Source organism: Hylaeus anthracinus, unplaced genomic scaffold (assembly GCF_026225885.1).
Source record: "Hylaeus anthracinus isolate JK02 unplaced genomic scaffold, UHH_iyHylAnth1.0_haploid 12001, whole genome shotgun sequence".
Taxonomy (NCBI): domain Eukaryota; kingdom Metazoa; phylum Arthropoda; class Insecta; order Hymenoptera; family Colletidae; genus Hylaeus; species Hylaeus anthracinus.
In genome coordinates this window covers 17854199-17871647 of record NW_026534348.1, presented here as the reverse complement: position 1 = coordinate 17871647, position 17449 = coordinate 17854199, and the positions used below count along the sequence as shown (strand labels likewise).

The 17449-nt window shown below is 31.1% G+C and overlaps 3 protein-coding genes and 1 long non-coding RNA gene across 6 annotated transcripts in view; 1 reads left to right on the top strand and 3 right to left on the bottom strand.

The window, feature by feature from the left end:
- Window positions 1-5760, bottom strand: part of LOC128891279 (ubiquitin-conjugating enzyme E2 H) — a 119701-nt gene extending 113941 nt beyond the window's left edge. The window contains exon 1 of one of the 2 annotated variants that reach the window (XM_054150696.1): window positions 5058-5760. In XM_054150696.1, coding sequence (XP_054006671.1) covers window positions 5058-5085 — 28 coding nt within the window. In that variant the 5' untranslated portion in view covers window positions 5086-5760. Of the gene's footprint in view, window positions 1-5032 lie in introns of both variants that reach the window. The other variant, XM_054150695.1, reaches the window with a different exon arrangement.
- A 1434-nt stretch (window positions 5761-7194) lies between these two features.
- On the bottom strand, window positions 7195-12477 carry LOC128891299 (protein wntless). Its single transcript, XM_054150720.1, has 12 exons — window positions 11857-12477; window positions 11379-11566; window positions 11194-11299; window positions 10930-11054; window positions 10698-10853; window positions 10220-10397; window positions 10017-10144; window positions 9906-9911; window positions 9499-9660; window positions 9202-9429; window positions 8940-9093; window positions 7195-8867 (listed from the first exon to the last, which is right to left on the bottom strand). Exons 1-12 carry the CDS (start codon window positions 11960-11962, stop codon window positions 8767-8769), a joined length of 1638 nt encoding a protein of 545 aa, XP_054006695.1. The 5' UTR covers window positions 11963-12477; the 3' UTR covers window positions 7195-8766.
- LOC128891309 (uncharacterized) lies at window positions 9525-10175 on the top strand. The gene is made up of 3 exons (XR_008460793.1): window positions 9525-9759; window positions 9865-9933; window positions 10034-10175. It is a non-coding gene; the product is annotated as an uncharacterized LOC128891309 (long non-coding RNA).
- Window positions 12478-12618: 141 nt separating the features above from the next.
- LOC128891242 (homer protein homolog 1) lies at window positions 12619-17449 on the bottom strand. Of its 2 annotated transcripts, XM_054150630.1 has the most exons (7): window positions 17214-17449; window positions 15906-16062; window positions 15696-15827; window positions 15366-15617; window positions 15123-15269; window positions 14710-14985; window positions 12619-14525 (listed from the first exon to the last, which is right to left on the bottom strand). In XM_054150630.1, the coding sequence occupies exons 1-7, from the start codon at window positions 17237-17239 to the stop codon at window positions 14340-14342; spliced, it is 1176 nt and encodes a 391-aa protein (XP_054006605.1). In that variant the 5' UTR covers window positions 17240-17449; the 3' UTR covers window positions 12619-14339. The 2 variants fall into 2 exon arrangements, with proteins under 2 accessions (XP_054006605.1, XP_054006604.1); XM_054150629.1 differs by having other exon boundaries at window positions 15123-15617; window positions 17214-17448.

Below are 17449 nucleotides of genomic sequence, written 5' to 3'. Positions count from 1 at the left end.
TATGTTCCTATTTACATAGTCTCATTAGATATTCCAGATATAAATATTATGTAACATTTATAATCACTTGTTTTCAAGAGAACAAAATTCTTAAAATAAAAAGGACATCTTACCGAGTATTAATACGTTGAATATCTAAATTTTAAATTAAAGTTATTATGTTTTCCGTGATTTCCTAATTCTCAATATAATAGGAAAATTATTATGTTTGCACAAGCAATCCCCATCTATATTTCATTCGTATATTTATAATGCCTACGAGTAGTTTTTGTTTACATATAATCTACTCTAATGACGAAGTAGATACACGACTTGTTTGTTTTATTAAAATTGATTTCTAAACAAAATGATATCAACTTTCATTTCAAATTTGTTATACATTTTATATCTACTGTGGATAGACATTCTTTTATCAATCGTCACGTTATCGTTGTCACGTAACGTTCAAAATGTACAAAAAAGCAATAAATCAAGGACGAAGAACTCGCTTTCGCGATATTATTTTATCTTGATAATTATAAATTTGTTTATACAACAATTAAGAAAACCAAAATAGCACTGGGAGCTTTTATTTGTTGTTCGTGAACAAAAATATTTGCTTCCTTCTTTGCACTTGACTGGAATGGTCGTCATACACAAAGGAAACCGGAAATTCTTAGTCGCTAGAGTCATGTGATTTATCGGAGATAATGATGTTTTTCACGAAAAGAATATCGATTGCACAGCGCCTACATCGCTGTCGATACGGGCTACCTTGTTCTCGCAAAATATATCTTTACATTCATTCGTGAAAACGTTTCTCGCTTTGCGTCATTCTCAAAATGTTCTATTGGTATCGATACTTGAACTAAAAGTAATAGGTTGTCCGAAAAGTTTCTTTCGCTTTATTAATAAGTAATACATGCACAATATTTGATGTTTTATGTTACATTATTGAATCGTGCACGATTCATTTGGCTCCATTACTGTTACAACATGAATATCTATGAAATTAGATTGTCTATTTATATAAACACGACCACATAAAATAATTGAGTGCAACTCGCGAAAGAAGCTTTCGGGACAACCTAATATTTGTTATTATTCACGTCCCATTCGGATACCATTAGAATACCATTAAAATATTGAACAATTTGAATCTCATTTGATTATTGAACTATCTGAATGCTATTTGAAATATTTGAATGCTATTCAAGTATTAAATTACTCGAATCCCTTTCGAATATTCAAACATTCGAATACCAATAGAATACATACTCAACTGTTTCAATATTATTTGAATATTGAATTCTTCAAATACTATTCGAATACCATTTCAATTACATTCGAAAATTGAACTAATTTACTTTAGAAATAAATTTTGTTATAATACCAAATGGCAATAATTAGCCAATAATCATGCTAACCCTTTCAAATACAATCACTTATAATCACTTCAGTAACACTGTATTTTATAAACGATTTAACTTAAAATATCTGCTTGGAATTATATAGAGAAATGTAAGGATTAAAAAATGGATATAGTGAAAATGTAAGTAAAATTAAATATTTGTACAACAAGTATAAATAGAATTTAAAATATCAATATAAGAAATAGTTTAGAAGAATACAGTGGGTGTAGAATGTATTCCTACACCGATCAATTTCCCAAAAAATTTTGAGGAAATTGTAGTTTTTTACCTTCTTCTTTTATAATCAATGATATTTTACATATTCTCGGAAATCTCTAAGATAGATATAGTCCAAACAACATTTACTAGTTAATATAATTTGTGAAATTAACAACAAAATGCGAAAAGTGGGTAAAAGTATAGAAGCAATAACTATTTGTACGATTCTTATGACGAACCATTTACAGTAGAGCTTATAACATGAACACATTAGTTTATTGCTCCGTACGAATTAGAAAACATCGAATTTCCAAGAAAGTACTTTTGAAAATGAAAAAGTATTAAAAAGATTTAAAAATTGAAGAAGATACCACTTCAAATAACTAATAATTTAGTTAATTTAACGCTTAAAAGAGTTGCAATAATGATAAAATCAAAAGGAAATTCCACGAAGGAAGTATTATATACCTATAAATTGATGTAAATTTCTTTTTTTTTTTTTAATGAAATTTTCAAAATTAAACAGTTCGAATACTTATTGCTTCAATATTTCTATCGATTAATTGTTTTTTTTTCTCGTTAATTGCGCAACTTACGTAAATAGCTATTTTGTTGTACTCTATCTATTCTAGAGAATATGTAGAATGTCATTGTTTATAAAACATAAGTTAATAAATTACAATTTTACACAGTTTTTTGGGAAATTGATCGGTGTACGAATACTTTTTACACCCACCGTATAGTTTACGCCAATCGATTAAAAGTTCCGTTGGAATAAACCTATACATACTCCCATAACTATAAAATGTTTTGGAATAGTCCCAGCCCTAGTGGAATACGCGCCAGTAACGACTCAATCACCGTTCGTCGCGCTACGTTTCAAACTTATGCATGTATGCCCGGTCCTTTGACGCGCGACTTTAAATATTTACGCTCCGTCAGAAATGTACATATAAATTCAAAGTGTATTCTGACTGTGAACATTATTCGAGGACCATAGTCGGAAACTGTCAGCACGTCTAGAAAGAAAACTAAAACTAAAAAAGTAAAGCCAACCTCGAGAACCTGCGCGAACCGTGCTTTATTGAAACAAGATAAAGCTGCGTACTAAACGAGCAGACGTGGAGTCAGCTGGTTAAAAACAGCTGTGTGTCCCGTCATCGACGAAACGAGGAATTAAATATCCCTCGTCGTCGCCAAACACCCGTTGTTCTTCGTCGACCTATCAACCAATCGTATCAGTTACAAACAACCGATTCCGTCGTACATGACTCGCATAAATGAGCTACGTTAATCAGTGACGCATTATACCTCAATGGGACATAAAACACTATACATATTTCGTAAAAAAACAGATGGGAGATAACCATTTCTAAATTCGATGTCATTTTATCGAGATACTAAACAAACAAACAAAAAAATCGTATAACGCACGAAAAATATTAAACTCGGAGTAACAGTTTAGAAATAATATACATGTTTGTAAACATAACCTAACAAACACTTTTATTACTTCAATCGATCTGAGAAACTGAGTGTTGGGTCATTATTAGACTGCGGAAGTTTATGCGAATGCATATTTTTATAAGAAATCAATAAAAGATTGGGACCTAGACAGAAATTTGTTTTGAAATTGGAGTACTATAAAAATACATTTTTTATTTTGCATATTTTGCATATTTTCCATATATTGCACATTTTGTATATATGTTTGCATAATACGGAAACTGGTAACTATAGGTTTTTTACGTTAAGTGAATCAATAAAATCTTGGTGAAAAAAATGTAAAAAAACTTTAGAAAAGGATGTAGGATTTTCTACAGTATCGAAAACTTTCTAATATTTTAAATAATGAGGCCGTTAAAGGGCCAATAAGTGTGCCGGAACAATGTTGTTCTAAATTTAAATACGCATCGATTACTTCGTGTGACATAGAGCGATCGTTCTCCGCGTATAAATTAATTTTGACAGGCACACACCACCGACTAACACCATTAAATTTGGAAAAATGCTCGTAATTTATTGTCACACGAATCATAATATACCAGAATAATTGTGAAAAGTATTTTGTATATGTGTACATAGTGAATATTCTGTAACATACTAATATATTACTTATTATACTACATCTTATTCCAATTTTTCGTGCATATTTTGCATATGCATGTTACATATTTATCGTGCATAAACTTCCGCAGTCTAGTCATTATAATCAATTTTATTTGTTATATCAATCTCATAGCATTTTCATAAATTATTTAATATTCCTTGTCTTAATCATTAAAATTTGTTTATGTTAATTGACAAGGAAAGTTCGGCAACTCGAAAATTCAGAAAAATTTGAAACTGCAGAAATGTAGTTAAAAAGTCATGATAATAACGTTACTAATTCTTATTTCGGAAATGAAACAGTTGTTAGAGTGAACACTTTATCCCTCACAGAAACTGTCACTTTTTCATATTATCACGAATACCTTTAAAACTGTAAACGATAGAAAAAAAGTTTAACCTCTTGAGGGACGAATTTTAAATAGAATTTCTTCTGCTTTAATTAAACACACACAAACCAAAGCAATTTTAATCTGTAAATCGATTTTGTCATACAAATATGATATCTCACTTTAATATTGTATATCGTTTTCATTGTAAAAGGTATTGTGGCCGTAAATAATGTTAACTTTGACAGAAAAGCAAACGTACGCATATGTGTCAATTTCCCTAAAGAAATTAACTCAAATTTGTACGGGTCTTTGATATCTTACAATATGGTAGAGTTCTCCAAAAAAATTTGTTTTCAAAATTTCTAATTCACCGTATTGTAGGATCTAAAAAATGAACAAACTTCTAAGTAGAGTTTTCTCGAGACCTTTTATGATTTCGAAAACATTCACAATTTCTTTATGGAGATGTATTCATTCCTGGAATCCTTTTACTGACGAAAAATAATAATTCTGTTTTTAGCATCACTTGAACTACACTCCCGTAAAAATTTCAAATTTGTCTAAGTCTTCGAGAAATTTTAAAGACACTTATTCTTCGTGTATCGTACGCGAATGACGACGAGTTTCGAATCAGTTAGTTTCGGGAATGCCCATTATATGATCAGGGCCCTACATGTCTTGTTCGGTTGTAGGGTAATACGCCACTGGTACGTAAAATCTTGTTGCGTTCGCAACCATGTGCAGACCTCTCTTGCACTCGATTGCAAGCACGTGCGATAGAGCGAAAGATAAAGAAAGAGCGAGAACGAGCGTTGGAGTGGGAGGGGTGGTAAAGCGAAGGGTGGGGGACTCTGGCGATGTCAAGGAAAGGAGCGGAGGAGGGAGGAGGGAGGAGGGAGGAGGGAGGGGAAACAGAGAAAAAAAAGAAGACGAGAGACACAAATAGCGAGTAGGAGAAATAAAAGTGAATTTCAAGGATACAATTTAAGAACGTCCGTGTCCATACGTCGTTTTCCAGCGCTGGGGGACGACATATTTATCGTCTATTAAACGCCAGCAGAGCCCTTCGCAGCAAGTCCTTGAATCAGCTGAGAGTTCCGTTCGTCGTTTCAGGGAAGGGCCTCTGGCTCCTATGGATTTGTTTACCACCGTCGAATACACGGGGAACTTTTTAAGTCTTTCACCACTGTTGGTACAATACACTGTTTTCCCGTAGGTGAGCAGTTGTTCGGCACTCGAGAATGTAAAAAAAAAAACAAAGACACACGCGCGCGCGACGCTCGGCTAGTCAGTCGTTTGGGATCTTCGACGCTCGGCCACCGAAGGAAAACGACACACGAGAGACGAATTCCGCAACGTCAGCGTCTAACGATGTTTTCTACGGATGAACGAGCCCACGATCCCTCGACACCAGCAATACACGAACGGTCTTCCTCTTTGTCCGTACGGACCAGGCCAAAAATCTTCGGTGCTAGAGGATCATTTCGTCGTCAACAACGACGAACCCGTCCCAGAGACTCGTAACCCGTCGACACCGTTTCTCGCGCACACTAGAAAACAATCCTTTCCCCTGGAGCCTCCTCTCCGCCTCCGCCACTTCGAAACGCCTGTTCTCTCTCGTGCACCCACGACCTGTCAACTCACGGACTTCACCACATCTGATTCCGTTTCTGCACTGCTCTCTTCCTCGCTGCTGCTGCCTCTGTCTTACGCCGTGCCAGCAGATGCGCGCGCACGTTATAGAAATCCCTGCTACTCTCTGTGATATCACCACTAATTCTTTCCTTCTACCGATATCACTAGAATATATTTTTTTCATTCCAAGATATCACTAGACTCTTCTTTGTTTTTTGTTCAACAACCAATTCAAATGATCAGCAAACACACATGGGTACTTGGAAATAGAATAGACGTTTGAATTTGGAAAGACGTATATATATACGTGTTTACTAGCAGTGGCGTAACCAGCAATTTTGAGGCCCGTATGTTAGCATTTGTAGAGGACCCTTTCAGAGGGAAGTTAATACGTTATTTTGAATTATTTGAAAAGAAGAACAGACGAAATTTGTAAGACGATGTTTTTGTGGAGACAAAATGTACTTTGTACATATGTGTTCACGTCAAGGGGACATAGTATATATATAAATGTAATTTTTTCGTTTCTCACTATAAATTTTTAAGCATATAAAATACTAATCCACAACGTTTCATCTCTAATAGTAAAATTTCATTATTATTTTATATATTATCTCTAAATAATTACGATTGATATTAGATTTTCATTGTCATTGTTCTTTGTTGAAATCTATTATGTGTTTATTCATTTATGTTAAAATTTGAAATATTGCCTCCAAAAAAAACTTGAACACAGCCCAAAACAACGATCAATAAATTTATGTTGACATATTGTTTTTACAATCATTTACGAGTTTATACTTTTCCTTGGCACGTCAACTTAAATTTGCAAAATTATATTTATTAAAATAAATGAAATTCTTGTACAAAATATCTCTGATTATTTACGAAATTTCTCCAAATTCACTATTTAGTATTGAACTTATGTTTACGTAAAGACGATTATATTGAACAAAAATTTGTGTATGTATATAAATTAGTTGGTATGTACGTTGCTTTCTATTTGTTACAAAGTCGACCCCCTTCGAATTTGCTAGATACGACACTAGAAACTAGTTTACATTTCATTGCTCAAGGCTTCAACTACGCGAACAAATTAAGCTTGTTTTCATTACGTGAAAATAATTGCGCAAAATGTTAAATCAACGTTACATTTCATAAGTCGAAAAATTACTTGCCGCGCAATATGCAGATATGTGTTACAAATAATTTAAGTAATGTTCATCCAAGTGTTAAAAATTTATAACTCGTAACTTTAATAACATGCGAATGAAAAATAAATAAAAACTGGTTATACAAACTTGGAAGCGATTTCGTTAATATTGCGATTCACTCGACAAAATTACTAGTTTTTGGTAACACTGAAATAATACGTATATATGATGTGCGTTATGAATTGAAATTGAAATTACGTACGTTACGTTATTAAGTTAATATATCCGATAATGAAATACGAATACTAAGTAAAATCACAGTAAACAATAAGTAAATACCTTTTTGAAACGACATATGTTGTACATGTATGTAGTCCAATAACTTGTACCTTGAGAAACTTGACATTCGGAGTTAACCCCTCAAAACATGTTAAGATAAGTTATGATGAACATCGAGCACTTATTTGGCTATGAAAAAGAATTTTGTTACAAAGCAGTTATTCTTGTGAGAAACTACAAAGACGTTCTGAAGAAAATTGAAATATTCGGCGTGTCGGATATCATACGATTTTATGTTTTACGTTGACGTTCAATAACGTTGAAACAAAAAACGTAACTATAACGACACATACATATATGACCATTACATGTGATTAGATATACAGGCCTGTGGCAGTCGATACATACGCAATACTTAATAACATAACAAAGTTATTCTAACAAATTGATTTATTTAAAAAATGTATAAAAGTCGTGAGTATAAAATTTCGTTCAATACACACGGAAAAATGATCAAATTGAATACCATAATGAAATTCAATAATACAACTACACATGAAAATATTAATTTTTTTTGCAGTGTTAATACATTTCGTTTTTGTTATCTCACATTTATAAAATTATTAAGAAAATATGATAAATAATTATATAATACGAAACGTTCTTCGTGATTAATATTCAGTCATACAATTCTTTAAAAGCATTAACAGGCATAGAAAATGCTAATCCTGCTGTTTCAAATATAAGTACTCTATGTAAGTAGCTAATGTGCACTAAATTGATTCCATTAGAATGATAGACTTATTGCACCTTTTTTTTTTCTTCGATTCTACTTTGTAGCATGCATGTCCTAAAATCTAAAAATTGTGTTAATAATTCATCAGAATTGGTAAACATTTTTATGAAATGTATATATTAAAAATGCGTTGAGGAATTTAATACTGCCAAATGTACGTTAATATTTGTCAAGTGATAGTAACCCCAAATTAATGAAGGTATTTGATTTCCGTGATCAATATTACATGGGTACAATTAAATGCACGTTTATAAATGTTAATTAGAGGTAAATGCCCAATATTGATATGTAGTATAAAACGACGAAATAGATTACTTATTCTTAAAGAAAATAGATTTTGTGAGATTGCTTATTAATTAGTACTGTAAGTATGGCAATGATATTATGATTGTTCACTGGTTGCAGTACATATATAGAAAAATCTCACTACAATAATATCGGTTAAATTTAAAATGGAATGTTCCATCAAATAAATATACTACATGTTATTCTACCACATCGTGTATGATAATAAAAGTACTGAAAAATCTAGGGATAGATAAAGTGACTGTTTCATTCATTTCATCTTTAAAATACTTAACAGCTAGTTAAATATTTAAATAAAAAAAATCGCTAATTAGAGACTAACATGTATTACAAAGTGAATAAAGCTTAAAAAATATTTTTTATAAATAATTGATTTTGGCATAAAAGGATTACTTATTCGAGTATTATCAGTCATCGAGTATCCTATAAATATCGAAAAACCTCAATTAAACCATATTTATAGTTTGACGTATTCAACGTTTAAGTACAAAAGTGTTGACTGGTCGATTGCCATTCTTCTACTATTTTTAAAATATATATACTATTTACTCTACTGCTGCTTTTCGTGCAAATGCTGTCAAAGACAACATCTCGTTGGGATCAGTTGATAAACGTGAAAATTCAATTTCTTCGCTAATACTATTTTCTGCAAAATGGTAAAAATTAAATTACAAACCTAAATATACATAAAACAAATAAAAAAAATTGATATATTTACCAGATGGTTCGATAGGCCATTGTTTATGCGAAGGTGCATACAAGCACAATAATGCTATGATATAAATATTCCACATTCCATACACACCAGTGAAAAATGCTGATGTCATTTCTAAATGTAATTCTTCATCCCATTTCCACTGACCTTCTGCAACCTATGTCGAATATATATTTAAATAAGTTAATCGATGAAATTAACTTATCTTAAACCAAACTTAAAAGAATCAAATTTTAATTTGTAAAAAATATTCTAACATGAGTACCTGGCCAAGAATGAATCCAATAACGGTTAAAGATGCGCATAAAAGCGTAGCTATCATCAAAAATTTAAATCGATATATCACACCTTCATAATGCAAACGTCGTGCCGAACTCATACTGGGTAATACTGCCCTTTTTGCACTAATATTCATGAATACTTTCCATATCATGTAGGACAAAAATATTAAATATACACCAGCAGACACTCCAGCTAAAATTATAAATGACAACTGTTTCTTTTAAGTCAAGGAATTTAAATTTTCATGATAAAAGTAATATTTTCTTTTCTGAAAGGATACGGCAAATTTAGTACCAAGATCAGTAACCCAAATTGAATAGAACGGGTTTCTTAATTGCACACCGCGTTCGCACATGTCAAACACAAATAATGATAGACATCCGATACCTACTGCAGACAGATGTCGCCAGTAGCATTTTAAAGAGTTCCTTTGTTCACCTTCCTAAATAACAAATGTGTTATAGAAATTGTAGTTTAACGATACTTTACTATAAACGTCTAAAAGGTTATGTAGGTCACCTTGGGAGCGGGAACGCAAAACGTATTATATTATTACTAACTTCTTCAATGATAGCTGTTTTATATTATCTTTTAAGTTTTAAATTAACATTTTACAAACAAAAGTTTCAATTGTTTTGTCCTATAGATGGTGTAACCCTTCATAAAATCATAACAAAACAAACTCACCTGTATCTGTTTGAGTAAGGGATAACATGTAAGAAAAATATATATAATTAGTATGTTAAATTATAAATTTGTTATCAAATTATTACTTTCATACATATCTAATATACTTACCATAAGATGTTCTCCAGCAAATACAAGCCAGAAAGACAAAAGAATGGCATAAAACACTCCTTGTCGAATATCACCCAATAGAAGCATGAATGGCATATCATAGGCAAGTGTTAAATACTCCAAAGGCACTGAAAAGTACAAAATTATAGTTAGGCATGAATAGTTGGTGAATGCATAACACAAATGGAAAATACGCAACATACTATTTAAAAATGTTAGAGCTATGCCCAGTGCCAAAAGCAAATATTCCAAAAGAGCCGGTGATCTTGAAAGCATGTGTACTCGCCGCCAGTACCAAGTGAGGACACATATGACAATTGGGAAATAAATAGTTTTCAAACTCACCCACACCTTTGTAAATCCGCCATTCTGATTGATAGCCTGAATTGTAAATAAGATGCAATGTTACTGTAGCTTAGGTGTAGATAGTCCAAACAATCATGTTTTATTTATTTAATAAACAATTCTCCTTACTAAATTTATATATAGATCTTTTTCATCTTTCATCCACTTTTATACTTTTATATATTTATAATTGACATTTTTGTACTGAAGCAGAACACAAATTCAAGGTTGAAACGTTCATTAAGTAAATAAATAAATTTAAATGTAATATTAATGTGATATTTTTCAATATTGTATATGTATAAATATTATTTTTTAAATGTAATATATATTTACTGTCAGCCATAAATCAGTTATATGTCCCAAACCCTGATTAATGTTTTTATCTGTATCAGCAGGAAGACGAATATTTAAAAGATAATAATCATGATATAGGGATCCCAATTCAAACAATGGCACTACACTGCAGTTATAATTATACTGCTCCATTGCCTGTAAGATGTACATGTTAATAATAATTACATATATTTATCAATACGTAAACTAATCTTATAAATGACATATTTACATCATCAATACTGCACTCCAACATTCTTTCTACTACAGAGGCAGCATACAATTTCCAAGCATCATCTGGATCTCCTTTGTTTCTATAACCAAGTCTTGCATCCAATGTTATTTTTGTCCTAGGAGCTGTCAAAAACAACATTTGGAATTATGGTAATTACACTTATTAATGGTATATTATGGTAATTATGGAATTATGGAATTAACATGGTCAATTTAATTACAAAAAATTATAATTTACATATCAAAATAACCAATAAATTACCAATTTCTATCTGACTATGATAAACAATCTCCACTTGCAAAACACCAATTAAATTTTGCTGCCACCTAGAATAATCTAGTTGCATGTTGCTACGAGGAACAGGCATCTACAATATATAAAAAGACAGTTAAATTTACAATTATTTTGTTTGCTTTCGAACGTATAAATCCCTGCAATGAACATACTTGAAATGTATAAACAACTTGATATGCCTGATGATGACTGTCAAAATTGAAACGGTTCATATCAACCACATTACAAGACCCTTTTCCCCTTGAATAAAACCATTTTCCACTCCCAGGTTCAGATCCATTTACACGAATATCTTTGCAAGGTGTACCCAGTATATTTTGACTACTAGCAGGTGTTGGAGCTGATCAAAAAAATATATAAACTGTGAACTATCTATAAAACGTATTTAGGTTAATGAATTCTGATTGTCACAATTATTGATGAATAAAAACATCAAGTTCGTGAACCTTATCTTTTTTATAAATCGTAAACAAATTTTAAAAATTTTTTCTAGCGAATTTAAAAATAAAATAAACACGAAAATTACTATTTATCTATACAAAATCTTACGTCTTTGTGTAAGTTTATAAAATGTTTAATCATAAAACTCATGCATCATGTTTTCAAAATTCTTATCATTTCTTGACTTACCAATCAGCCCGCCTATTAGAAAACAAACTATTTGTGCGATGATCAGTAGCATTACAAGTACCGAGAGCTTCCTACCGCTTAAATTTTCTATAATAGTTCCCTGCATTTTATTTTTTTAATAGGAGTTACGCACTAGAATTGTTTATCAAATACGATGGCACCGAAAAAGACACACAACACGGACGCGTTTGTCCGAAGTGGTCCGAAGAGAGTATGTGAAGAGCAGTTTAACGTGCTTTTCTTGTAGCTTCGGTTTTCAAAATGGAAGCTGCGTCATAACAATGTTTACGAAAAACTCGTGAAATTCGTCAAAAAAATTTGGCAAACCACCGTTCAATACTGTCAACGACAGTTCATGTATGAATATAACGTTGAAATATTTTCGCAATATAAGTCCTCGTTTATAACATTTTGAATACGCCGGCAGTTTTTCGATAATATCAAATGTACTAAAACCTGGATTCATGCCACATAAGGAGAAAATCACCACATTTAGCTACCCCTCGGCACCGTTTCGGACGTTACCTACTAGTAAGTGTACTACTAGTAACTAGTAGTGATTGTATACAAGTAGTTGAAATAAACAAAATTTATGTAACAAAAATAAATGAAAATAGAAAAAAAAATACTAGAGTAATCTTTAATAAAATGTTTGAAAATAAATATAAACAAAAATAATTATAAGTGAGGGTAATATTTCGTATAATAGTCATTTATTAAAATATAGGTGTAGTAACATAATTGATAATAGAAGACAGGAAAGCCATCTGAAAATGTTTTATTATGATTACATGTGGCAAGCGAGGCTTTTGTTTCCAATTCCTCAAATTTAAAATTCATCTCCGCAACATTTTTACGTACATACATACATACTGTCAGTACAATAAAAAGTGCTCTTTTTAGTATTCTGCACTTCATTTACTACTAGAAATGGTTTATTGTTACAAGAAATATCACCTTGACATCTTTCGGAAGGTCGGTCAGAATCCTCGGGCGATTTGTTGTCTAGTAAATCTATGCTATTCAAGTATAACATATTGAAGAATATCTGGCTTGAATGCTATAGAATGTTTTAAAAGTCAGTGATAAGTGAATAACAAATTATTTACATTGGAAAACATTAAATTTATTTTTTCAACAATGAATCAATGTATACCATGGTTTCATAAAAAAATTAACAAAACATGTTGCACATTAAAAACATCCTTTTTGTTTGCACAATATTTAAACGTTTGATAATCCTTCAAGCTGAAATCGCTAAGTTACCCATTGTAAATGAACTATATTATATATTTTCTCATGCCATACTTTGTGTTAGATATCAACGATACTGTACAGCTCATGCCAGACTCTTCAATTTTATATATCCTTACACTATTGATAAAGGTAAATAATATACGATAGAACAATATGGATACAATGTACAGCTGAATTAAATAGTTATACTACATAATCGAGTATCACTAAACGTTACTAATGTTAATTGTGCATTTTTCTTATTTGTGTTCATGGGTAACTGAATTTTATTGTTGATTCCAAGGGGCTAAGTTCCAAAAAAACATTGAGAGACATGTATCACACTAAATCTTGTGACATTTTTGATATGTTTTATGTTTCTAAATATCATAAAAGTTCTTTGTAAGCATGTAATGACAACCTGATCGACAGTAACAGTAGTAACAGTTATAGAAGTAGCACTAACAATGATACTACGAGTAATAATAACAGCAAGTAGTAGTGCAGCAGTAGTAGTGGAGGTAGTTATAATAGCGTTAATAATGATAATAATAGTTTTAATAGTATAGTAAGAGTTGTAGCTTAGTGATGAGTCAAAGATCAATAGTAATCAGTGAAATAGTATTAGTAATGATGACTGCAGTACAATTATAATTATAATTTATTTGTTAGACGTTTAAACACAATTATAAGACAAAACAAGCTATAGATCTAATTTGAGTGATATACAAAAATTCATTATAATAAAGTATATAAAAAAACATAATACATTAAAAAGTAATTAAATAACTCATAGTAATGTTTACCGTTATTCTTACGATGCAATATAATAGGTACATAATAACTAAAAGAGATTCTTGTTCTTGTTTGTGCAGAAGTAAAAGCATTTTTTGTATCTATATCGATATATAAAATTCTTTTGTACATGCAGAAATATACAAATTATAAAAACAATATATAAAACAATATTAAAAAAGTATCTTTATGTACAATACGAATAAAAGTATGGCACGAAAGACGTTTGTGAAAAATAATATCAAATATTGTCATTAATTTAACATAGAATAAATACCTTAGAAAAACGCAATCTACCCTTATCGTTTGAAGATAATGTCCTTAGTTTATTTTTTTCAAGAATTTTTTACTATGTATGTTTTTTTTGGAACCTTTCCCTTTGTATTAATCTACACCGTCCATTTGTATACTTCACTTATATCGTAAATACAAAACTCCCAAGAAGAACATTCTTAGGTTTGCAGTGTGTTTGTAATTTCTCGATGTACAGTTACCAAATCTTGTATGTATCCAGCTAATCTTGCATTTAACGTATCCAAATTTTGTTTTTGGACTTTATTTGCACTTAATGCAAGTTCTAATTGTTCATGGACAACCCTTAACATTTCATGAAGTTCCGCATTTTCTTTCTGTAGCGCCTAAAAAATAAAAGTACAAATTTAATAAGTATTTAAACACAAGTGGTTGTTATTTTATTTTATACTCGAAACATTTTATATTCCTAGACTATTAGTTTTCGTTATTAATATATCAATCTTATTCAATTTCATTTATTTGATAAACAACTATATGTCAAAATGAAATTGCATAACATGTACATACTACAAAATCTTTATTTTTTGTAGCCATAGTGAGAGCTTTGATTTCTTCATTTCGTGTTCTAAGTTCACTTTCTAATGCTTCAACTCTCAACCTTAATGCTTCACTATTGCCTTCTGCAATTTTTCCAGCTTCTAAGTCTGCATATTTAACTTTAACTCTAGCATTTTCTTCTTTATACAATTGTAATTGCCTTTTCCATTCATCAACATTAGCTGTAGATTCCTGTAATGCACTTGTTAATCTTGCATTGTTTGTTTTCAAAGTAGTTAATTCGACCTACAATCAAATTTAAATTTGAACAATTCATAAGAAAAAAAAAATCGTTAATGACATTGATTATTGATATACAAAGAGTATTATATATTTACACTTGTATATATCATACATGTATTTTGATATGTATGAAACCATACCTCCCATTTCTTAGCATTTGCAGAACTTTGTGCCAATGCAAGTTTCAGCCTATCATTCTCATATTTAAGCTGCATCTCAGCCGATTGTCCACTTTGTGTAGAGCTAAGTTGCGATTGTTTTCCTTGATGTTGTGGACTCTCTGTACTCTGCTGAGAAACACTCTGTGATCTTGAATGGACTGCATTTTTCAATTCGTCATCCATTTTATTCTGACAACTACCAGGTAAGGGACTGCTGCTTACCAAAGATACATTGTTTTGAGTAGAAATCATGTTGGCATTTGGGTTTGGGTTATTCGATGTGGATACATTGGAATTTATCATTGATGAGTTTGGTGGATCTATAAGATCTTGTTCTGATGATGGCATACCCGATCGCGATATAATCGGGCTAACGTTTGCACTAGTAGCGGGAGTAACAGACGAGCTGTTCGATTGTAATTTAGCACTAGCTAATTTAGTTGCTTCCTTCACTTCATGAAACTTCTCAATAAACTGCCAAATGAATGATATTGTCTCTGAGATTGTGGTATACACATGGCTGTGCATTAACTAAAGACGTATTTCACAAACCTTTCCTAATTCTTCTTCAGACGAAAAGCCAAGACCATATACGGTATTGGCTCTAACATCTGACCACTGGCCAAATTTTTGCGATGTTTTCGTGAAGGTCATGTTTGGAGTAATAGTACTATTTATTACTGCCTGAAAATAAATAAATGTAAATAACTTTCAAATGTAACACGAATATATTTTATTTAAAAATTTCACATTTTCAATCACCTTTGTTCCTTCAACAGAAATTATTCTATATAGACTTCTTGTTGAATCATAAAAAAATGACACAGATACTGCTGCTGTAGATGCAGATACCCAAGACCTTTTTGTCTTGGGATCGATATGAAACACGTGCGCTTTGCACGTGAAAATAGGTTGTTTACTGTAATTTATTAAAAGCAAGGTAGGTATTTAAATATATCTATTTAATTAATGCATGCAGTATCTACTTATGTCTCATACTCAAAACAAATTATATTTATGACTTTAATAACGAAGGATTTTAGTAATGAATATTCTAAGGTTTATTTTTTTGCACAGCTTTATTCTATATATTCTACACAAACATAACAAACTTAAGTTCTTTAAAAAAGAAAACTCAAATGTACATATTCTTACATGCCTTATAATTAATAGAATCAAGATGTAATATTATTACAGTTTAATTTGAAATGGTATTGATTTGGAGGAAATCAAAGGAAATAAATTTAAATGAATAGTTGTCTTTTATATTTATCATGAAAAATAAGTGTAACTCTAGTTGAAATTTTCTAAATTTACTATACGTGCAGTACTTGTACAATTTATATACGCTATTTAAAAGTAACACAAATCTTTAACAATCAATAAATTCTTGATTTTAAATGAAAAATAGCTATAATAGAAATGCAATATATTTATTCTTCTACTAAAATGTGAAACCACTTATGCAGCCTATCTGAAAATAAATAATATACCAGTTAACAATGATCTAAAGATAGATGAACATCATTGTTATACTATATTAAAATCAATAAAGTTATGTTCAAATATTTTTAAATAACACAATAATGATGACACTGAAAGGAGAAAGTTTTTAAAAAGTTGAAACTGACGAATATTTTTACAATTTTCAGAAGAAATTGTTTATAATACAAATCTAAAAATATATCGAATGATGCACGAGTAAACAACTAAAATAAACGCATCTCACGCGGTACCGATTTATCCCACTTTCGCTGTTCTATTGTGTGGTTATATATAGATAAAAGAAAAGAAAAACATTCTGCTCCAGACTCTTCTGTCGTACGCACCCACCTAAACGCGTATCTGCGATGATGTAGGAAATAAGATCATAAATAGACAGGAAAGGATAGTACAGATAGTTAGCCGTCGCAATGAAATTGACCTATTTTATATGAATTGACGGTATTCGATAATAGAAAAATTAAGGATAATTTATAGTATTCGTATGCGAAGTAGAAAGTGTGCCTCGTGTGTACATATATTACACACCCTTAAAAGGCGGTGCAGAGTATCACCACGTTCACTTACCCCATTGTTTCTTTGCCGGATGCCATACAAGTAAATGTTAATTTCACAGGCTCATAGAAAATTCAACTTAACGTGAATATGTGATAATTATCTACGTATAAAGATTCTCGATATTATTTGAAGATTTATAAAAATCTGTCCGACGAAAAATTAAAGTACACCAGTTGACAGCCGCCATCGGCCAAAACTATATAGCGAACAGCAACGATCACGCAATAACATGAACTAGCCGAGTT

Bases quoted from the DNA above. Each gene is read 5' to 3' on its own strand.
- LOC128891299 (XM_054150720.1), bottom strand. From the start codon at position 11,962: ATGCAGGGAACTATTATAGAAAATTTAAGCGGTAGGAAGCTCTCGGTA. The intron at 11,055-11,193 runs GTAATTTATTGG...TGTTTTTGACAG, and splicing joins TCATAGTCAGATAGAAATTG to CTCCTAGGACAAAAATAACA. The intron at 10,398-10,697 runs GTAAATATATAT...TTTACAATTCAG, and splicing joins TAACTGATTTATGGCTGACA to GCTATCAATCAGAATGGCGG.
- LOC128891242 (XM_054150629.1), bottom strand. From the start codon at position 17,239: ATGGCATCCGGCAAAGAAACAATGGG. The intron at 15,828-15,905 runs GTGATTGAAAAT...ATTTATTTTCAG, and splicing joins TTTCTGTTGAAGGAACAAAG to GCAGTAATAAATAGTACTAT. The intron at 14,526-14,709 runs GTATGTACATGT...TTTATTTTTTAG, and splicing joins CAAAAAATAAAGATTTTGTA to GCGCTACAGAAAGAAAATGC.